This window comes from Semicossyphus pulcher, unplaced genomic scaffold (assembly GCF_022749685.1).
Source record: "Semicossyphus pulcher isolate SPU_LCO1_2020_fin unplaced genomic scaffold, fSemPul1.0.p SCAF_11, whole genome shotgun sequence".
NCBI lineage: Eukaryota > Metazoa > Chordata > Actinopteri > Labriformes > Labridae > Semicossyphus > Semicossyphus pulcher.
In genome coordinates, this window is record NW_027211615.1 from 14,753,931 (window position 1) to 14,777,845 (window position 23,915).

Sequence of the window (23,915 nt, forward strand, 5' to 3'; positions counted from 1 at the left end):
CAACATTTACATACCATCCAAAAGCAATAATTGCATAGATTCCTATGCAGAAAATGTATAGTAGTAGTATAGTTAAATAATGCAATGCATTTGATATTAGAATATGTTTGAAATTGCCTTTGTCACATTATGATAAACAGTTTAAATATATCGGTTTAAAGTGACAGAAAGTTTTTTCCCCATGAGCTCAACCACACACACGAACAAGCTAACCTGAAGAGCTGCTGTACACGCTTGGCTCGTACACGATTCTCAGCTGAGTTAAAGGTATCAATAAAAAAGTAAACACATAAACTTTATGGCAAAATGTGATCCGCACACATGAAGTATTTCGTACTTTGGATCTGACTCTGATTTGTGTCAGTTATATAGGGCATGATGGTAAATTAAAGCCACTTAAAGTCTTATTGGCTGTAAAGCAATGCTGCACTCTAATCCAGTGACACACATATGCGGTTAGCAACCAACCTAGAAACATGCACGCATTATTCTGCTGCAGAAGGTGGCAGAGGCTGTAAACAGATGTCTCAAAGGTCACCGAGTGTGTGCGTGATGATCAGCGCTCAGCACCGTCTCTTTAAGTACTGTTTTGCTTTCGAAGCTGGATTCCAGAAAACAACAAATAGTCATCTTGGTTTATGAACAATGGTTATTATCCTGCAGCTTAGAGGGTGGATGAGCGAGCCAAGTGGTACAGTAAAGTTACAAAGTGAGTGTGTGTGTGCAGGCTGAATCATTATTCCGATGTTGAAAATAAACAAAATGGTAGATAGTAAAGAGAAATGACCCGGGCCTGATGGCGAGGGATGATGGAGAAAGATAACAGAGTGTGAAAGACAGACGGGGAAAAGACGGAGGGACAGGAGGAAGTGGAAGGATACAGAAGAATGGCGTGAGGTGCTGGTGTACTTACTGTTCTCAGGGCAACAATAGCTGTCTGGGTCTGACTCATTGTGGTAGTACAGGTCCATCGCCTGGGGGAGAAATAGGGCAATGGTTAATTTACATAAAGAACACTTACACGAGAACTACATGCAAATGAAAGAGTTAACAAGTGTAAAGGTGCATAGATTATTGATGCATTCACACTGCTTTAAGAGAGATTCAGATGTGAATTCAGTTCCAGTCATGCATGTTCACACCATATACAGTAAATGACCTGATACATTAGGTAACGCACTGCTGTTGTTGTGACAACCCTGCTAATCCAGTTTCCAGGTTATAGTCCTGTTTGCATTTTGAACAATAATAATAGGTTTTCTTTATCTTGCAACTGTACAGCCCTGAGGCTTATAACGACTTTTAATTTCCTGTTAGAAAAATTCAAAATAAAGGCCACAATCCAGGTCGCTGAATTGTCCTTTTTCCTTAAAACGCTTGAAACATTACCTGTAATATTTATTTTAAAAAGGGGGAACATTATTCTTTGTTTGAACTGTAAACACCTTGCTTTGTTTTGAGCAGCTTAAAGCAGAAAAGTTTGCAAAGCACTGACGGCTGCCTGTCTCAGCTCCTGAAAAGAGCATGGTGACTGTGAGAGAGGTCACGTTTTTAAACAGCCAGGCTCTAAATCAGCATTTTTTTTTAAAGCTGCTGGTTCTGACCCAGACTTGTTCTTGCCCCAGTTTCACTTGGATCCCCACATGGTGTGTTTTAATGAGGCTGGGTTTCCAGGGTGAGACTGCATTAAATCACAGGAGTCCTGCGCTGAGAGTGGTGGGAAACCTCTGCTCTAGGAACATGACGACAGAGTGATATTGTGGGATAAAAAGCTAGAAGTACTGGTCTTTGGTGATAAATATATGTAGTAATCTGTCTGTACATGTAAAAGCTTCAAATCCAACCATCAACTAATGTACTGACTTTTCAGAAAGTGAAAGTACTCAGAAAGTAATTGTGGTTTAAAAGGAAAATGTTTCTTTGGTGGAACTGAAAACAGCTTCTTGACAGGTGGGCCTCAACTGGTAACTACACTTTTGTATGTTGCCACAAGCCATTTGGTAAATGGTTTAATGTAACTTTTAGTCTAAAAACTAAGTAGTAAGCCTGAAATCACTGAGTGCTGCGCTAAAGGTGGTGGAAAGCCTGCTCTGAGAACATGACGACAGATTGTTATTGTGCTAAAGTGAGACTTGATGCCAGAGCAAAACTGGTCTCACTCAGGTTGGGCCAGAAATGAATGTAAGAATAATTGGTTACAATTAAAGGAATGGCATTCGAAATCCAACTCTGGTAGAAGTCCATCAGCGTAATCAGCACAATGTCCTGAAAGTTACAAATGTAAAGTGCTCACTCTACAGACAAATGGCTGCTGTAACTGGTATAAAACCATCGTTTCAAACTGAGGTGTGAGGCCCAGTCTTTTCTCTTATCTTTGCCTTTATTTTGAAATAGTGAAAAAGTTGGACTTGCAACATTATGTTGATGAAATCATCAGACAGGTTTCACTGGAAAGTACTCTTTACACAGTCTGACAACATCTCTGCTTTTATTGTGAAATGTTGAGTAATTTTGACATGAAAACAAATTATAATGAAATCACCTGAAAGGGGTTATGGTTTAAAGATCTCCTTGGATATTCTGAAAATAACTTTGCTTTTATTTTGAAATTTATAGACAAGGGGCCCCAACTAGAAGCTGTTGCCACAATCCTTTAGTAATGTGGTAAATGTAAACTTTTACTTTGAAAAGCAACTTGTAACTCAAGCTGTCAAATACACCTAGTGGAGCAAAAGAATGGTGTAGACGTATAATGGTTTAGGTGTGTGTGTGTGTGTGTGTGTGTTGATTTTAACTTGACCCATTTGATTATAAAGTAAACACACTGCTCCATACGTGGCTTCATGAATAGCTCAGACACACCAGCGGGTGTGCACAAAGGTTCACTCACACAAATGTCTTAACAGCAACTACTTAAGTCTGTCCTACTTTTCCCTTCCACACACGGTAACTTAAAATCTGCAGCCGTCTCAGGACCTGCAGCATTTGCATCTCAGGACGTCCCTGTCGTGTCAGATATGAGTTTTTTTCGTGATGTCGCTGTCAATCACACTCTTCAAAGTGTTTCTGTAAAATACGATCTTAGCCTAGTTTGTTATTCCACTCCGCGGCTCTGAACACTCACGCAGCGCTCGGTGTTCTCCCATGGGTGTTTTTCCCAAGACAAGCTGAGGCATGTGTGTGTGTTCTGGGTCGGTGTGTGCGTGAGTCGTTTCAATCTCATCAGTTTGTTTATTCAGTCGATGCTTTCAACTATCTGCCTATCATGCTGGTCATTTCAACTCCATACAAGTCTTAATATAGCTGACTGCACACTTACAGTACACACACATACATATTGCATGCTGATGATACCCCCTTTTACGTCCACATCTTTTACCCTTCATGCCCCCTTTCCTCCTTTCTTTCTCTTTCTCCCTGTTGTTTATTGGTTCGGTATAGAGATCTGATGGAGTTGTGCCCACAGTGAGGCTGAATCCAGGCTTTCTGTTCATAAATATTTTATGTTGGATTTATGTTTCCAAAGAAGACTGAAAGTTTGAGCTGTTGAGGGAGAGAGGGAGGACTGCTTTTTGTGTGTGTAAGGGTCAAGGAGAGGTAGAGGCTCGGGTGACTCGACTGTGAGTCAGAAGGTAAAACATTTAACAGCAGAACAGAATTATAAACTACACCATATTTTATGTTATAGTTGACATTACCATCAAGAATCTCTTTGTGTTTTAAGACACTAATCTGTCAATGATTTCTTACACTGTGATAAAAGAACTACCTCAGACTGGTTTTGTTTGGTTGGAATGCAGGAAAGGTACAAAGCACAAACAAGACATGGACTCTTAAGAAATATTACCTTGTTGTTACACATTGCCTGAATGATGCTTACAACTGTGGATGCCGCAGTATTGCTTTGGGTTTGTGACATTTAAGAAACCATTCGAAACCCTTCTAACCTCTAAAGTAACATCATGACAACAACAAGCATTGCTCCAAAGGTGGGTCATGTTAGGTTGAAGAATAATTAGCAGTCAGCAATAAAAGAGGTGTGTGCATCAGCGAATGGAGCCAAAAGATCTTTGGCCTAACTAAAGATGCTACAATGTGTATAGAGCGATACATTTAAACTGTACCAGAAGAATTTACACCCTGGGCTGATCACAAGTCAGTCACAGGGCTGATACATCCACACCTTAAGGGTCACCAATGAACCTAACGAGCATGTCTTTGGACTGCGGGAGGAAGCCGGAGTACCCGGAGGGAACCCGCACATTCACCGGGAGAACATGCATACTCCACACAGGAAGGCCCATTTCGTCCAAACTGGGATTTGAACCAGGAAGCTGAGAAAGTTTCCATTGATGATTACTTAATTTAAACTGTGAGGAACTTTCATTTTATGACTAATCTGGCGACCTTTGTTGACATCTTATCTTTTTGATGATCCTGTCCTGGACATGCCTGTGTAATATTCTCAAACAAGGAATCTTGTACTGGATTACATACCAGTCACTGATGTTAATCGCTTTGTTGGGAATCGACCCTTTAAAATAATTTGATAGTGGAATAGTGGATCTTGTCAATAGACAGAGAGTCTCTTTCATGACCAGTAAAAATACTCACTGTACGTTTAACTTAAAGTCCTATGACACGTTTTCCCCTCAGATTAAATCTCATTAAGTCACCTCCCAGTTGGTTCATCATATAATTAACCATCTGAGAATTCAAGTAAAAACAATCTTTAATTGAACATGATGAACATCTATTATATAATATTACAAAGACATTCAGAGTCCATAAAACCTCTGGGGGTTTCCTGTTTGTGTAATGACCTGTCAGCAGAATGAGCTTACCTGTGTGCGTTGACGTGGCTGCCAGGTGTCCTCCAGGGTGTAGCTGATGTAGGGCCCGCTGCAGATGGAGCACTCCAGCATGACTGGGCTGGCCATGAAGGGCGAGGCGTGGACCCCCCAGGACTGACACCCGCCCAGGTGGACGTCTGACTCTGCTTCTTTCTGCTTGCTCGCACCGTCGCCGTGATGGCGAGCCAGCATCCTCCACTTCCTGACCTGCAGGTGAGAACATGGAACAAACGGGTAAGCCTCTGTGAAAACTAGTCACACGCTTACCTGCAGCTTTGAAACGGACTAACATGTAATCATTCCCTTAAGCACATAACCATAAGCTACAGCCTAAGTGACTGATAGAGTTTAGATAGAATTAAGTGACACACTCAGGGTTTAACATGCAAACCAAGTAAATCACCATCATAACCATTACTTAAAAACAATACATGCATTGGGATCTTATCTGAAATTATTGTGTCACTGTTGAGTAAAAATCACATTCTTCCAGATTTGCTGAGTTTGAATTTTTCAGATAAACCTCAAAGCTGATAACAGGTCTGTTTTTCCTTAGCTCCTCAAAGTTGATGTTTTGCATTCATGGTTTGTCACAGTAAAGAAAAGTAACGTTCACTGCATAACTGATGTGTATTACCTCATCAAAACATTTCCAGCTGTTCCCTTGATAAAGGTCATACCTTAATTATATTTAAGAGCCTTTTTTTTATAACATTTGAGACTATATTTTCATAAAGCTGATAAATAAACATTACAAATGATTATATTGGAGGCTCCATAGGTTTCAAAGTCCTTATTATGTCTTTTCCTTCACAGTATAGTATTCATCGCCCTCAAACTTTTCCATATGTCGCCATATTATTGCTGAAAGTGGATTGGATGAATTTCAGGGGCAGCTGTGGCTCAGTGGTAGAGTCAGTCGTCTTTCATTTGGAAGGTTGGTGGTTCGATCTCCAGCTCCCTCAGTCTACATGTAGAAGTGTCCTTGGACATTGAACCCCAAATTGCTCCCGATGGGATAGCCATTCAAAATGAACAGCTAGACAAAGAGGGTGAGTACCTATGCGATAGGACTTCTAAATACTTGTGTTGTAATGCTTACAATAAAGCTTTATTTAAAAAGGTACATGAAATATTTCAATCATAGTTGCTGATTAACCAATCCAATGCTCTTAACCAATAACTAATAACCAAGCTCTTGAGCACACTTATATAAGGGTCATTTTAATTCTTCAAAAAGTTGAAGTCAGCGATTAAAATTAATAATTAAACCACCACAGCAGAGTCAACATCAGGTTTTGGGTCACATTGGCGTTGCACAGGAGGCAGTGAGTAAGTAAACCTCAGCCTTAATCTCATGTGTCAGCTGTTCACTGACACACTGTCCTGAAGACATTGAAACCTCTCAATTGTCACTTAGCGTTTGACTGGCAACACAGGCTGAATACATGTCATGGACATAAAACACAAATACCCTTCACACACACACACACACACACACACACACACGCACACACACACACAGGGGAGAGAAGGTGTATGGAATATAAGACACGTGTGGAATTTAAGATCAAGGTGCACATAGCTGTAGAGGAAACCAACTTGCACAGATGGATGTGTCAGTGACCCAGAATGGCTGTTATGTAAGGTAAATGGCGTCCTTGGCACACAGAGCGCACAGGTTCAGCGACTGCAGCCATTTCAAATGAGTCTTATCAAGGCCTCTATCAGCGGCTGCTGCTCTGCTGGCCTTTACATCACTACTATTTGGCAAGAGGAGGAGATGTGTGTGAGTGTATATGTGTGCATTAGAGTCTAAACGTGCAACTCGGCAAAAAAAAACCAACTTTCCCCCTGTGTGAATGGTTGCTCCCCGGACCATAGTTATAGCTCGGTGCTGGAAGGACAGAATGGATCCACACGATTACTGAAGGTGTTGAACACAATAGGATATCATTCTGTACAATACAGTACAATATGTTACTTAACGATACAGTACAATACACGACAATAAGATACTGTACAATACTCTACAATACGTTACTTTACGATACTGTACCATACAGTACAATACATTACAATATGTTACTATACGATACAGCGCAATACAATACAGTAAGATACAATACCATACAGTATGATATGATACGACACAGTACGATACAATCTACTTTTACTTTAAGTTATTACAACACAAATAGCATATGTTTGTTTAAGGTTCAGTTTTACGCTTATTTTGTTTTGATTTACACAAATGTATAATTCACATGTAACACACTAATTCATGTCTTTCCTTAAGCTCCAACACACATAAATGCTTATGTGTGCTATATGAAGTGCATATGAGAGTAAATGTTTGCTGCCAACTACAATTTATAAACCCAAAGTTGAGCCTAAGACGGAGTGTAGGTATCTGTGTGTGGGTCAAAAACAGAGTTTCTCTTGAGGCAACATTTCATCATAGTTATGTAGAAACAGACCCATAAACTGCTTTTTATTAGGCTAAACTGTACATATGTATCATGCAGATTATCCTTCATTATACAACCTCCTACTGAACCTTGTTCCAAACTAAGTACCATGCATTTCTTCATGTAATAAGAAACTACGTGCACAGGAAGTGTAACAGACACACACAGGCCAGCACGCATATACACACAACATTTCCAGACTCCCCTTCCTCTTGACCTCTGACCTTGCCCTCTGACTCGGTTTTTGTTGCGAACCGAGCCTTTAAGACAACATCAGCCCTGCTATTAGTTATGTTACATAAGACCTCTGTAAGATCTGTCCCCCTCATAAACTCAGGATACAGGGGAACTCATAAGACCAGGATGCACACATCAGCCGCACAGTGTCATAAATCAACAAGTAAAAACATCAGACGCACCATATCCAGACCTCATCAGCCCAATACTCCTCATAACCTCTTTAACTGCCCTTTGACTGTGTCATACACACATTATCTATTAAAAACAACTGTGTTGTTATCACTAATAAGAATTAATCTTCACTCTTATACAATAGACCCGGCCATAAATTACATCACTGTTTGATAAAGCTGCAATTGAAAACACTGCTATCATGAATATTGTAAAGAAACACCACATCACTCGCTGTATACCCACTGCAACACGGCTCATACTGCAAGAACACAACTACAACAAACATATACATGATACATTAGGAAAGATTCTGTATATAACTTTATACACTGAGTGCAATACAGAAGCCCTACAGTGAGTACTGATTTGACAAAGCTCATAATATTCAGCTTTTGTTTGGACTGTCAGAGTTATTTGTTATTTTTAAAACGTCGTCTGTTTTTCTGGAGGAGTTTTCCTAAAGTCTGTTTGTGCTTCAAGTTTCAAGCAGAAAAAACAGCCTTACAAAGTCATATCTGCTGATGAAGGGTACATCTGGAGGTGAGAGACAACACTTCTGGTGTCAGAAGCATTTTGTTTTTGAATTGTGGTCTGAGTTTTTGTATCTTTTTTTAGGGGGGCTTTTGCCTTTCTTATATAGGACAGCTGAAGAGAGACAGGAAGTGTGGGGAGGAGAGAGCGGGGGATGACATGCAACCAAATGATCGGTGGACCAGCGGCAATCAGTGCGTCGAGGATTGTGGCCTCTGTACACGGGGCGACTGCTCTACCAACTGAGCTAAACCAGCGCACCCCAGTTATGTTTAAACATGCTTTGGTATCTGTGAAGGTTCTCCAGCTCATGGTTAACTCTAAGCTTAATCCAAAAGGCAACTGGACTTGAAAACCTAAGTTAGAATGTGGTTGTATGTAGCATAACTGTCCTCACTGAGAGCAAAACTCTTTGGTCTAAATCCAAAGCAGCTACAGTCCAACTATGATTTAGCTTTTTATCAATCTCTCTCAAGAGATCTCTGCATATGACTGCACATAACAATCCAGTTGTTGATGTTGTCTCTCAACTCCAGCTCCAATCTCGCTTCTTAAGTTGCCAGTGGAACTGTGAATAAAAACAAAGCCATGGCCTGGATATCTGTTGGCAGTGATCTGGACAACTAGGGGCGGCTGTGGCTCAGTGTCGTCTTTCAGTCGGAAGGCTGACGGTTCGATCCCCTGCTCCCTCAGTCTACACATCGAACCCCTAAATTGCTCCCGGTGGCATAGCAATCAGTGTGTAAATGTGATGACTGATTGACAGCTGGGCTCTTTACGTAGCAGCCTCTGCCATCAGTGTGTGAATGTGTGTGTGAAATAGCATAATCCAGATTTATGGGAAAATATGACATCACTGGATCAACACATTAGTATTATTGTCCTTCATTTTCCTCATCAGTTGGTGTTATAATTAACCACATTATGAACGACGTTTTATAGTAAAGGTAACCATGACACTGGGGTTAAAGTAGAGCTAGTTTAATTTGAAGCCTGATTTCCTCGTTCATTGACCTCAAAGTCTAAAAAGGTAAGCGCTGATAGACGCCAGTGCTCGGTCATTAGTGGCAATAATGTGTTGATGGTTGATAAGAGTCTAGGACATTGTGTGCTCAGCAGTCCCTTTTAATAGTCATTGGATATAAGGAAATTACAATGAACTATAAAGGGTATTAAAAGACACTGAAGTGTAAGCAAACCAAAAGTCAGTTAGTCTCTTATTAATTTTCACGATGACTCACAAAAACAGAACAATCTGCTCATTTACGCTCCTATATTGGGTGTTTTCTGTTCATCTGTTCATCCAATCCAAGTAATACCTCTACCCAAGGCCTCTGTGCAACACACAGTAGATAAGGACAGTGTTTATAGTGGTGCGATAGCCATTCTGCCTGCCTGTCACTCTCTCAAGTAACCCTCTTTCGGCCTTGTCCCGTCCTCCACCAGCTCCCCGCGGTGACTTCCTCTACCTTTATGTCCCACATATGTCTGGGCATCAAAGAGTAATGAAATGAGGGGAAGACGAGAGAGCGTGGGCGGGAGGGAATCTTAAAGTAGAAGAAGGGAATGAGGTGCAAGCAGAGATACGACACAAAGAAAAATATGTTTGAAAGATAAACAGAGAGAACGAGTGAGTGAGATCTTACATAAGCCGTCCCATTCTCTGTCAGAGATAAGACTTGCTCATTAACACCGAGGTCACCGCGTCTTTCTTCTGCCTTTCTTGTCCTCGCTTGTGTTGCTGGAATCGCAAAAAGTGCGAGGGAGGGGAAACGTCAGATCCAAATGGGTTTAGAGGCAAAGAACTATGATTCAGCACCAATACAGCGGGACATGAAGCCTAAGTTATATATTGTTTGGAGCAAGAAAACGAGAGGAAGAGAGGACCCTACAAATTAAGAGCGTGTATAAGACAACAAGCCACATTGTAATGTAATGTTGTTGAACAGGGAAACAGACCAAAAGGGCAAATTTGGGATTTCAAGATGTTGATGCTAAGCTGCTTGTTTGCAGCCATTCTCATCCTCCAGGGTCGTCCTCCGAGGTCCTTTTATCTTGAAATCCTGAGGAGCACTGAGGCCTCTGAACCCTGACTTCCTTACACAGTATTAATATTAATGTTCATCCTCTGCGCCTGTTGGGTTTCTTGGAAATGAAATAGCTGCACTCACTGGGCTTTCTTAGCATGTTCTAGCATATTTCTCTTTGTCTCTTTCGAGTTCTAAAAACAGAACGGATGTGGCACAGAGACTATTTACTTACTGCAACGGCTATTATGGGATTTGTTTTGTTCTCCTTTGACTTGACATTAAGCCTCACCTCAAGTCTCTGTGAGATATTCATAACAACCCAAACATTTCACATTGCATAAGCACAGTTTGACCTAAATTTGCTCAGCTTAAAACTGAATCACTGACTTTAAAATCGCTGCAAAATACATTCACAGACACGGCTCATCTTACTTCAGATGTTTGAGGTTAATATGTTTGGATGACCTAATTGGACAAAAGTTACCGGATGCCAGCTCTCTCTTGCATAAGAACATTTGATATGAACTTCACAGACGTTTGTGAATGATCATGCACATTTAGAGTCTACGGCCAAGAGAGCAGCTCGGTGAGACGAGGGAAAAGTGGAGGTTTGAGTGCTAACATCAACAAGCTAACCGCTCAGTAGGTTAAAAGCAGGTATAACGTGTCTGAGTAAAGCCTATCGACCTATCTAATCACACGAACATTAGCCAACAAGTACACAGGTGTGCGTGAGGCTAAAAACAATACCATTGTATTTTAAGTTTGTAGGCTAATACAGATATTAGTCGTCTTGGTGATGAAGAGTTGTGGAGACTTTTACTGAAAACACAAATTTCAACATGCTGTTGGTGCTGGTGGAAAAGTTCAGGGATCGGCAAAGTAGGGCTGCAAGATTATGACCAAATTGATAATCAGGATTATTTGGATCAGTACTGAGATCACGATTATTAATCACGATTATGTCATAACTTAGGGACCCCTTTCTTTAAGGTACTTTCACATTTAAAGCATCTTTCAGGCTCATGCACACATTTTGCATCAAAGACTTAATTGGATTTTCTACATGAATTTAGTGCATCTTCTAGAGGCAAAATGCAACGCAAATTGCATTCGTAATTTCAGTGTATCTTTGGTAGCTGGGCGGATGGGGTGTTGCACTGAACGGATGTCTGACTTGATGTTGGACAAGCAGCGACGTTATACCTTTTTTTCTTGCTTAACATCAGCTGCCCTAAACCTGAAATACCTCCAAACAACCGACGACGAGCCATTTCAGGGGGACCGGTGTTTCGGTTAAACGTGTAACTTTCTCTCTTCCTGTTTTAGCGTAACAACAAGCAGCTTTCAAAACACGACTGAGCGTTAGCAGCCTACATGACACATTTGCACAAACAACACTTCAAAGACGTAACAGATCAGTATATGTTGAGATCGTAATGAGAGGCATTCACGGGGACAGCTTCCTATTCTCTTCCCGTTTTCAACAGCTGCTGTAACTACGACAACCACATTCGGCTGAAAGTCACCGGTTAACATGGTCACTCGTTGAACCGAAACACCAATCTCTGTCGTTTCCTCTTCCAATCTAAACTGCTGCTGCAAGGTAGGCGCTGATGACATGATGTGCCAGCTCCCCCAAAATCGAAGCCAAAGCCCTCTTGAACGCCCCCTGGGGGAGTGGCTGTAGATTTAGGGAGCGCTTGATTTGACATGCAGCAGAGTTTTCTACGGGTGGAGCAAGCATTTTAAATGTCAATATCGCCGTCAATCAATTCTTAATATTCGATTAATTGTGCAGCCCTACAGCAGAGTCATCATAGGATTCATCTTCTGGGGAGCATGAGTGTTGTAACAAAATTTCACAGCAAACCAATACCTTGGAGATATTTCTGTCTGGATTAAACAGGTGGACCAAACGCTCAAACAACTAACGTTAACTAAAGCAGATTTGTCTAATTTCTTCATATTAATGCCAAAGATCCATTCTTAACTCTGGTTTCATTTCACTCATTTAGCATCCTGACTATAGATGTTAGCTTATCCTTTTTTGTTGCTGTGTAACATTGGATTTTGTTAAGTGATCTCAGGGATTTCATCACTACAAAGCTCATCTGACAGCTTTAGGCTGACCTGCACTGGGAATTGAATACCAGCAGCTAAGACCACTAGCTTCAGGCTTTAACAGCACAACAAACTGCAGTAAGTAACAAAGCACATGTTGTCCATGTGGAATCAGATCAGGTCAACTCCGAGCTCAGGTTTCCAATGTGAGCCATAATCCCCAAAACCCCAGTGCACTACAAAGCAGTTTCGACAGAGCTGAGTGTGTGAATAGAAGAGAGAAAAAAAAAAAAGTTACAGTGCTTAGTCAGGGTGCTGCTGAGCCTCTGTGGCGAAGCAGTTTTGGCTTCAGCTCTGGAACATCAAGATGGAAGAAGGGATTAGCCGGGTTCTCAGGGTAGATTAGAACAACAATAATACCCAAACTCCCTTACAATGAGACTGGGAGGAGAGGATGCTCCTTTTTTTACTAGTGGGCCAAGGTCAGTGGGGAGAAAGGGGAGGAGGGAGGGGCATTAGGGAGGGGAACTCATGCTGGTGGAGCTCCCTGATACTTCAGACTTAATCCAAGGAAGGTGTTTGGATTGAATTTAACATCACCTAGAATACCTAAGTATAACTGACAAAACATCATCTCTTATGTCACAGTTATGATTTGTATCACCTGTCCTCATTATTTAACCCCATTTCTTAATCACTGATTAAAACCTTTCGAAATAAAGCTCCCTCACAATGACTTCACCAAACGGCATGCAGTCACGCGTATTTATATCTCGCTCTGTGCGTACGTCGGATGCCTTTGTGATGTGTATCAAACCAGACGCAGATTAGTCAGGATAGCTCTCAGTATCACAAACAACCTGCCTTGCGTTACCTTCGACAGCTCCCCTCCCGCTTGTTATTGCGAGGATTAGGTAAAACACTACAAAGCGAATTCACACATCCACCCGTATCACAACAAATCCGGGGAACCGCAGCCAAGATATGAAGCACCTTCTCTCTGCTGCTTTATTTTCCTTTTTTTTTTTGGCAGAGCCGTCTTGTATAATGCTGCAGCAGCAATGGAAACAAATGCACTGAGCCATTTCTTGGGTGTATATATACGTCTACTGTAATCAAAGAGGAGAGAACGTGCAGGGAAAGCACTTCCAAGTTTATTACTCCAACCACATTCTTCCAGTGCCAGAGAACTTGGCTTGGGAACAAAAGAATAGCAGCGGATTAGCAGTTTTCCATTGCTTAGTGTATGCTAAACAGTGGCAGCTTAGAACTGCGATCCAAACCCTGGGAGAGTTCCCTCATTTAAATGCTGCTTATAAATGTTGAAATCAGAGGAGGGGAAAATATGAGTCTTAACAGCAGGGAGGACACTGGGTGATGGCAAGAAAAGATCACGTTTGTAAAGATGTTAGGCTTGATTTTAAGAGAGGAAGATCATTGTAAGAATAAAGTGAAAGTCAAGGCCTTTAACAAGATATCAGCTGACGTTATCAGGTATTAAAATGAGCTGGAACGATACAAACTAGCTTTATGCTAATGCTAAACTGGCAGCTCACTAGTTTCATTACCAAGCACTGAATTTGAAAGACTCAGGGGATTCAGAGTTTTGGAAGTCTGAATGTTTAACTATGCTCGTATTTAATGAGGAGAAAAAAAAAAGTTTTGAGTTAATTAGCAGAACTAATCAAAAGAGCATAAACAGAAGTTTGAAATGTGCTGCATTTCTCCCTGGTATTGCAACAGTATGCATGACGAGCCAACAACCTGGAAAGGGATTTTGGCTCCCAGAACTCTCTGTGAAACTCTTTGTATCAAATATAATTGGACCTCGTGGGCTGCTCTTATTAATTCCTTCTTATTTCCAACATGTGCTAAAAAAAACACTTGACAGTTATGAGGTTCATGGCAAATGCAACTAAGGCTGGAATGCAAGCAAGTGAAGAGGGAGTGAAGTGAAGAGGGGCGTGGCCGAAAGAGTTCACCAGGTCATTAGATAGAGAGTTATCTGAAAGAAGAGCCATTTAGTGGTCCACAGTTTGGATTTTGTTCCAATATTGTCCTATGTTGTTGAAAATTTTAACAAAATTAGAGGTGGATCAAGATTGTCCATCCAGTTGACACAGGTTAAACTAAAACAGCTGCTCGGGAGATGGCCTGGAGTCCAAAGTTTGTGTCATCACTGCAAAAATGTCAGCGAAGTGCCAGTGAAAGGTCACAAGTCAAGTGGTGTTATCTTAAAATGTGACACCCAAGTCATTAACCATTAGCTCCATTAAGCTGTGAACTGCCTGCTTCTCAGAATGGACAACTAACTCTGAGATAAGCCTACGTCAAGAGCCAAAGTCTGGCGCTCAAGGTCCAGCTGCTACGTATTCTGACATTGCGAAGAGCAAAGACGATGATGTAAACAGGCGATACATTGCCCGAAGATGTGAGTATTCTACTTATAAAGTCCCCCTGGCTTGTTATCTGATGAAACCCCCTTGTAATTCTGATCGATTCACAGTCATACTTGACAGAATCTGTGAATGAGCCCACCATCTTTGCATCATTGGCTGACGCAGACACGTAGCATTAGCATTCGTCTAACAGCCTGCAGGGCCTTGTCACTGCTGACGGAGAACAAGTGAGGAGGATTTGTCACAGGTCGTCTCGTTCTGTTCTGTCTCTCTGGAGAAAGACACTTCACAGCTGACTTACACACGAGAAACATGTTTTCAAACCCCAGTGACCCACAGATGATTGGAGCCAAGCGTTTATAACGTTGAGGACAAAGATACTGTGTGAAATTACGTCACTGACAAATGAGATAAGGCTTCTCCTGCTTCCAAGAAAATGACTAGAAATTCATATGCAGTTTTTCGCCCTCTACTTTGTTCCCCCACTTACAGCTGAGATCTAATCAATAGTCACCAACGTCTCACAGGCTGCATGGGAGTAGATAAGAATCGCTGTTCCCGTAGGACACGGTTGGTTTCTCTCATCTCCCCCCTTCTCCCCTGTCTCTGCTTCACTTCCTGCCTTACTCGTCCCTCCTGCCCTCTCTCCCTGTCTTTATCCTGCATGAATGAGTTTTGGACAGTTAACACAAATAGGACCAGAAAGAGTCGAGCCTTTCTGGGTAAAGGTGATAACACCTGATCCATACCCAGAACAGGCCTTAGGGAAATTGGAACCAAATTTGTACTTCTTCTCAGAGTCACAGGTCCAAGAAGTAATTTTAAGGTTCCTTCAGTTTCAAATTTACCTGTTGGTCCGTAATTGAATGGTTACATTGCAAACAGGAAGTGCTTAAATATGATACGACGTACTTCAAATGGTGCAGATAAAAAAAGTAAAGAAATAATGGCTAAAAATGAGGCCCACCTAGCTAACTCATTTATCCTGCATTCATGTGTTCATCCGTTACTGGAAAAATAAATTGCATATTTCACTTTTCTCTTTGTCGCCAAAAAAAGAAAATCCTCAAAGCACTGTTTCTGTTTCTCTCCTACTTCTTGGCAGGTAGCTGTGTACCAGCAGAAGGTAAACCTTCAGTTGTGTCAGTGCGCATGCGTAGCTAGCTAATTCAACTAGCGAGATGAACAGCGTTTACTTAGTGAAAATATTCCCATTATTTTGAATTTTTTGGCTAAAGGGACAAGAGCAACATCACGGTGAAGTTGTGTCTGGAGGATAAATACTTGTCATCAGTGAAGAGCTCGACTTCTAAAGTAGCATCTGCAGCTTAACACAGCTCCACAACACTGGTGGGACTAAGATCCTGTGCTGTATTGTTTTCATTGAGACAGCTGTGCCTAACACTGTATGCCTGTCAGTTTGTTAGCATGATAAAGAGCTGTAAAGGTTATACTGTGTCTGTCATTCCTGTTATTAGGCGGCAGAGTTACACATTATGGGCCGTAAACGAGGCTATGCAATGACGGTAGAGTCAATACATTCAAAGGTAGACGTACAGTAGGCTACACGCCGTCCTGACAATATAACCGACATGTGTTACGATTTACTGCTTTTAAAAGTAATGTTACCCAACACTGGAAACTGTCATCATTTAGGAATGCGTATCGATTTTTACCCACTATTAGCTGTAAGGTTGGAGTTTATAACCGTTTGTTGCTGTCCATGAAGAGTGACCTTCATTAGTCAGATGCAGTACAATAAAATACGTCTTCTTTGTTGCATCATTGGTGTTTCTACGTTACGACTTAAAGCTTGGTAAGCCATCAAAGTTGAAAGAACGATGTCCTAACTCGGGAAAGGAACTATCTGAGGAGTACCTGAAAGAGGGGTTACTTCATGGCAGCATTATACTTCCTGTTTACATAACCTTAAGACCACAAATAATGGGAACTGTAGTTCAAAAAGTTATAGTGGTGTATTTCGTAAGTACAGACATATATTGTGTTTCTTACATGCATTGTATTTTAGCGATAGTTCTTTGTCATCAGGTCAGAGCAGGGAAAATGTAGGGAAAAGATCCCTTATTATGGTGTAAGTCTGGGGTATGAGGGTATATGGGCTGTAAAATAAACCTTCAGCCTTTACATTGTGTTACTTTCCAGGTTGTATTTCACTGTATATACAAAACATTAAGACTGTGGGCCTTGTAGAAAAACAGTGAAACTGTATGCAAGTTGAGATAACGTGCCGGGACATCCTGCCGACAGCAGAAGTTAATGTCCTTTCCTCTTTTCATGAAGTCTTCATCAAGAACAGTACGGCTTGATGAAAGAGATTAGAGGAAAGTACTGCGTTTGCAATAGCTTTGTGTGTGTCTGTGTGCATCTGACAGTGTGTTGGTGTGTACATGGGACAGTACAGGACGTCCTTATCAGGAGGATTTATACGCTTTTGATTTCTGCTCATGCTCAGACGTTGGGGCAAAAGCTCTGACCTCATCCTCTATCTTCTAATAAAACTGTCCTCTCAGCTCTCCTCGTCTCTCTCTCTATAGATCACTGCTGTTTACCCTCTTTATGTCTTTTTGCTTTTATGTCTCCTCTCCAGCCGTTATGATTCACCCTTTGTCCACTTTTTAATCCTAATTTCTTCCAAACACCCCCATTACCATGACGTCTTCTCTCCTACTTACAGTTAACCTCCCCTCCTCTCTGCCCTTGTTTTATTTGCAGTCATCGCCCAATAGAGGCAATATGCAGGGGTCATACATTCAGTGCACTGATTTCATAATATAATAAGATCAGCACAATAATGTTGGTCTATTTTTAACTTTGGCTGTGATGAATGTAGCTGCAGGGAGAAGGCTATGCAAAGGGTCAAGGCTAAGCTAACAACACTTTAAATGGTGAGAGTTAAAGGTGCTGCGATGGATTTTTAACAAGGAGGAGGAGACGTCAGAGGTTGCAGGAAGTATTTTGGAGATAAAACAATGCAGGGAAATGTCCTGATGTTAATTCAAACATCAGAAAGTTCATCATTTATGTATTTGTTGCCTCTAAACTTTAATTTCAGCTCAGATGCAGCGCCTCCAGAAACAAACTGCTGCAGCAAAGCAGAACAATTCTGCTCACAATTGAGCAGAAGCGCTACAGAAAGCAGCACAATAACATTCAGTATGAAACAAAACAGGACTCTTAAGGCAAAGTAATATCCTTCTAGATTTACATCATCGTATCAGACCATGACGAACGTCCCCGGAGCTTTCTCTTCTGTCTCATTCATCATTTAAGCGTAAGCTGACACTGTCTGTCAACGTCTGCCGTCTTATTCATCTCCTCCTCCTCCTCCTCATGTGACAGCAGCCTCTCGGCGTCATCACCCCTACGTTCTTAAGTCAGAGTCTGAGATACTCGTTAGACAGCGCGAGACACGCTTCACTTTGATGGGCTGACACATTTGCATTTGAGGCAGGCCGTGGGTGGCCCGCTGGAGAGCCGAGCGGTGGGTTTGGCGCGCGAGGGGAGGTGTGTTTCTGTTGCTGCTGCTGCTCGGTTTTTGGTGAAGAGTTTGGCAGACAAACTTTAAGGGCCGGAGCTGTTACATGATCAGTGTTTGGACAGAGTGTGCGGAGGTATCGTACAGTGTGTGAGGACAGTACAGAACATGATGTCTGTGTAGTGTTCTGCAATGCCACACATGAAGAGTGTATGCTGCTTCATCTGAAGAATATGCATCTCACTGAGTTTGTTTGCAGATTGAAGTTGATCATTTATCAAGCCTTGGATCAAAAACCACAGAGGAGCTAAGAACAGCTACTGTACGTCCAGCACCTTCTAACTCCAGAGATGTAAATATGGCAGCGTAATGTCTTGATTTGTTGTGAAGGTCAGGGGAGGTAGTATGAAGAGCACGAAAGTCTGTTTAGGGTGGTGGATGGGGTGATTTTTTTTTTAACCACTTTTGAATCCTGTGGGGAAAAAAAGTATGACTTCAAGTTACTTAGGATACTGTGAGGAGTTTTTAACTGGTCATATAACAAATTTATTTCATACTGATTCCTCTGTATCAGCTACAGAAGCCAACCAGACCATCAGGAAGAATTATTCAGAAAGTTTTGACACCATTCACCGCCACCACCTGGTTGGTTTTCATCGAAGCGATAACAGCATTTTGCTGATGGCTTTTGTTTACATTTTCCCCGGCAGTGAGCGGAAAGTTAAGCAGTTAAAGGGAGGTATGATAACATTTTGTTACCCCCATGTATAGTACAGGATGAGCAAAGAGATTAGACGTTGCCTTGTCCTCATCGACACAGAATGAAAGTTCCTGACAGTAGTTCTAACTTAAGCTACGTCAAATTGGATCGGTCAGTTAGTTAGCTTTCTTTCATTATGTAATGAATGGATGTTACTTATTTCACCTCAAACTATGATCTTTTTGTAAACCTACCATAATATCTGGAATATAAGATGCAGTATGTTTTTGGGGGTATTCCAAAGAGAGGAAAGGTTTTCTATAGATAATTAGTAATAAAAAAATGTGTATACAACTTATTTTAACACTATTTATTTTAATTTGAAACGAATTCAAAACACACAAAAAATCTGTTTTCGCCATGTCCATTTGCAATCCTGCTAACTACCGCTGTGGTCGTTGATCTCAGCCTACGGTAACGTTGATTGCTGGGGTGTGGCGGCTGCACTGGCGATCATGACGGCGCATGTCTGTGACGAAGCTTTAGCTAGATCATAGCATCATTGTCTGGGTGAAATACCATAATTGGTCGCACTGGTATGTAGGAAAAAAGGAATTAAAATTGAGTCTTGAACACAGAATTTTACCGAATTAATTTTGATGTCAAAACCAACCCAAGGTGCGACCATCTCGCAGCGTTAACCCTGTGCTAAGGATTGTTGCACGTCGGAAAGTCGTGAAAGTTGTAATCAAATCTAACCAGATGTTGCTTATTTATTATCACCAACTTGACTGCTTTATTTAGAAAGTCCAATCCTAATTGCATACCGTATCGCTAGCTTGACCACACAGCTGAGATTGGTACCTGAATAGTCATATTTTGAAGCTTAGGGACTCTGACAAAGCTACCATGTTTGAAGAGGAATAAAAACGTGTAGGTCAGTCCTGTTTAACTCCACATTGGCTCTGTAAGACCTTCACACACACACGCACACACACACACTGCAGTGAAATGACTCACCACAGAGCCCCCTCCTCTTTAACCCCCCCACCCAGCCTGCTCCCACCTCGCTGAAAACACCCATTAATTCTCCACACGCACACACCGGTTATCTCCAGCGAGACATTAGTGACAGATCTATCTGTTGTGAGGGCAAGAGGTGGAATTGATGGAGAGATGGAGTGAGACAGAACGACCCTGGAAGGAAGAAAACCATGAGAGAAAATGTAGACGACTAAAGGGCTGCAGGAGAGAGAATGAAGTGATGGACAATAACACGGCGGGTGTTTTATATTCCCACACACTTCAACATTGTTTGGCAGTGCACACACACACTCACATGCAAACACACACACACACAGTACAGTGTGGCTTTGTCTCGCTGGGACGGTGATGACTCATTCTCGGCTGTCACCCATGGGACTTGAGAAACACACACACACACACACACACACACACACACACACACACGGGGGAAGAACCAATAGATGGGTGTGATGATTGATAGGAGTGGGATAGCTAATACGATTGCAGTTGCATAACCAAGGACAAGCTGGACACCCGGTGAGTGGATTTGTGTCGCGTTTGTTGACAGTTTCATCTTCGCACCTCCTTCCATGCGCTGCTTTTTGTTTTTATTTGTGTTAGTTTAATTCTTAATACATATTCTCTGCTGATTTAATGCCTCCTGCTCTAATTTCAGAAACAGCCGCCCCTGGTGAGCAACAACAACGGGTCCTTTGAAAAACGCCCTCAGTCGCCCCAGTGTTTGTGTTACGTAACAACACTCGTGGTAGAGCTTAAAACGCAGACAAACAGAGCAATGTCTGGAGCCCTGTTAGTACCTGATATACTTTTTTTTCAATGCAGTATTGGGTGAACAGAGGGAGGTCTGTTAAGGTGTCTGTTAGCTGATGTAGGAGTGAGAGATTTGTGGTGAGTGGATGGAGAAATGTGTGGCACATTGACCTCATTAACTCTTCATTTACACCTTAGATTTCCCATTTACTGTCTTTAAATGTATTTCAACAATATTACAATATCACGTGTACATTACATTGGAAACACAGGTCGCTCCATTATTATACCAGTCTCGCCCTGTTGAATTTTGTAACAGCGATGTCATTGGTGGATAAAATGTTGTCACCAGCCAAGCTATTAAAAGAAGGCTTAAGTTGTATTAACCTCTAATTCTTTAAACGTAGATTTAACATAATCACTGCATACAGTTGTTTGTGTCAGGGGTGAGGGCAGGGAGCTCCTGAAATCTGATTGGCCACCCTAGTTGCTACCCTATTATACTAAAATATGATTGGCTAACTGCCAGGTAAGAGGCGAGGCCTTAGTTTGAACCAACTGTTTTGGCTTCGTTTCAAGCGGCAGCTTTACGCTTTTGTGACATTTCAATGAAGCATTTTATTTGTTCAAGGTTTGTACAGTAGAGTGGAAATTTTCACCCAATTTTATCAATATAATTTTTTGCGTACATTTGCTTTTTTGATTAAATTTAGTTGGTACTTTATTCTGTGATTGTAAATTTTTTTTGTATGTACTTTTGGAGATTTTTTTGATTTTTTTTACATGGACTTTGAGTAACTTGTGTAAAGTACAAGAATTTAAAGAGTTGGCATTATGCTGTTTCAAAACATATATATAATGTTACAATGTTGGATGTCCAGACTTAACGTGGGTAAAGTTTCAAATCTGTAGGTAAAAGTATGTTGGAGTAATCCCCTGGCCTCTCAGCTCTGTCTGCACTTTGTGACATCACAAAGTGCAGACGCAGCTGGCCAATCAGAAGAAAGTGGGCTTTTAGGGGTGGGGTTTCTTAAACGGACAGAGCTGACTGAGTGGTTTCAGGCAGAGGCTGTATTAGGGCCTGCACAGAGCACCAGTGTGAGTTTTTTTTCAACTGTAAATTATGCTAAGCTACTCCACAGGTAACACAGAGTGAATTATGAAACTTGAAATTAGCATTATACCCCCCCTTTAATTAAAAGTAAGATACATGTGTGTGTTTTTGTTCATGATTACACATACACGTGTACTCTAAGCCCCCCCTTCATACGTCAGTGCCCTATTTGGTTGACCCCTGTCAAAAACAAACCTTGACACGCCACCTGTGTGTGTGATGAAGGTTGCGAGGGTTAGTCACACAGACACATCCACTGACACACAAACACACTCTCTGTGTTATCATTGTACCTTGCAGCCTTTGTTCTTGTCATGGCCGCTGGTCTGTCCGCTGGCGGGGCACGGCGAGCACGGCTCCTGGTGGTAGTACGTGCCGCCCTGCAGGCCGCTGTAGTGGCAGCAGCCGTACGGCGAGGGGAAGTGTGTGTACCACAAGTCGTCGTTCAGCGGACACTTCGGACAGGGGTAGAGGAGGCCTTTCCCCTGGGCCTTCTCCACGCTCACCTTGGGGTTCCTCATCCATCTTCGTACCTGTGTCATGTCAGAAGCAGTTTGAGAAATTAATTCATCCGAAGAACAAGGGTTGGTGTCACTTTTACTGTTTCCTCTTTTTTTATTCACGTGTGTTTCAAGAAGTTGCGCAGGTGTTCCTCAAACACACACACACACTGTCAACCCTGCCAGCTGCCCCTTTGATCAGAGGAAGAAGACTTGCTCATGTTATCCCCGATTACATGTCAGTTTAAGTGGGACACACACACACTAACAGATGCACTTCAAAGAGGCACAGACTTCTGCCTCTCTGCTCTGCCACACTTTGAACACATGAATCAGAGAGGGAACACATGCAGAACGACATACATGCACACACACCTGTCGCACGCTGATGACATTGTGCTGATGACACCCTTTAAATCCTATTTCTTTGACTTGCAGAGGACTTCAATCCATATGAAGCTATTATGACTAATTAACACAAATTAACACCCTTCTACAAACAGATGTTCACGTTATGCAGCGACACAGTACCAACAGCTAGTGTGAGATTGAGTTTAATGATGAGAAATCACCAACATGTGCAGGTTGGTGCACTCAAGAACATTGCGCACACACACACACACCAGTCCTGCAGTGACTAATACTTTCCAAAAAAGCACCGTCACAAACCGGGGAAGCAGAAATAAAGAGACACATGGTGGGAGAGAAAGGAAACATTGTCTCAAGAATCCGTATGAAATCTCATCCTGCTGGGTTAGTTGGACATTCAGTAAACACACACTGCAGGGGCAGAGTCCAGGCAGATGTGTCACACACACACGCACAACCACACACTGAGATTGAATGCCTGAGTCGAAGGGAAGCCAGACAGCATGTCAAGGCATGTCGGGGTGAGAGAAAAACAAACTTGGAAAAACACTGCAGCAGGTCAGTGCACAAACAAACCAACCACTGACGGAGCCGCACAGACGTCCACTGACACAAACCTATAATAAGACCTACACATAACATGAATTGAGTGTGCTTGTGAGTGACTTAACATCCAATTAGAGGACTTTTTTCCTTTGTTATTTGTCATCATATTCAAAGCAGAGTGAGTAATGTGTTGGCAAATTAAACTGTCATACCTTTTGTTTAACGTGTTGCACTGAAGATGACACTGATGAGATGCGTCATCCGAAGCTAAACACTTATTCACCTCTGGCACAAAAGCACACAGCAGCACAGAATATTTTCCCACCCATAACACACGAAATGTTATATCATCTTTCTGAGGGGTTGGTTTGTGCATGCCTAACGCATATCTCAGAAACAAGCAGGGGTGTGTCCAGCATTTTTAACTGGGGTGGCCCAACTGGGGCACTGCCTAATGCAGGGGTGGGCATGAAGAAACGTGCACACACAAGTCCGAAGTGCATGTAATTACCATTTCTGTTCCCACTTATCATATTTACTTCAACTACTAGTTTTAAGGTACATAGTAGCATTCCTTTGTGTACGTTTTTTATTTTGAAAAATGGCAACATTTATATTTTCCATGCTTGGT

The 23,915-nt window shown here is 41.8% G+C and overlaps 1 protein-coding gene across 1 annotated transcript in view; it reads right to left on the reverse strand.

Annotated features, from left to right (window-relative positions):
- Positions 1-23,915, reverse strand: part of sgk1 (serum/glucocorticoid regulated kinase 1) — a 40,086-nt gene that overhangs the window by 12,035 nt on the left and 4,136 nt on the right. The window contains exons 3-5 of the mRNA XM_069684699.1: positions 22,163-22,402; positions 4,845-5,060; positions 914-974 (exon numbers count right to left, since the gene is read on the reverse strand). Coding sequence (XP_069540800.1) covers positions 914-974; positions 4,845-5,060; positions 22,163-22,402 — 517 coding nt within the window. The remainder of the gene's footprint in view (positions 1-913; positions 975-4,844; positions 5,061-22,162; positions 22,403-23,915) is intronic.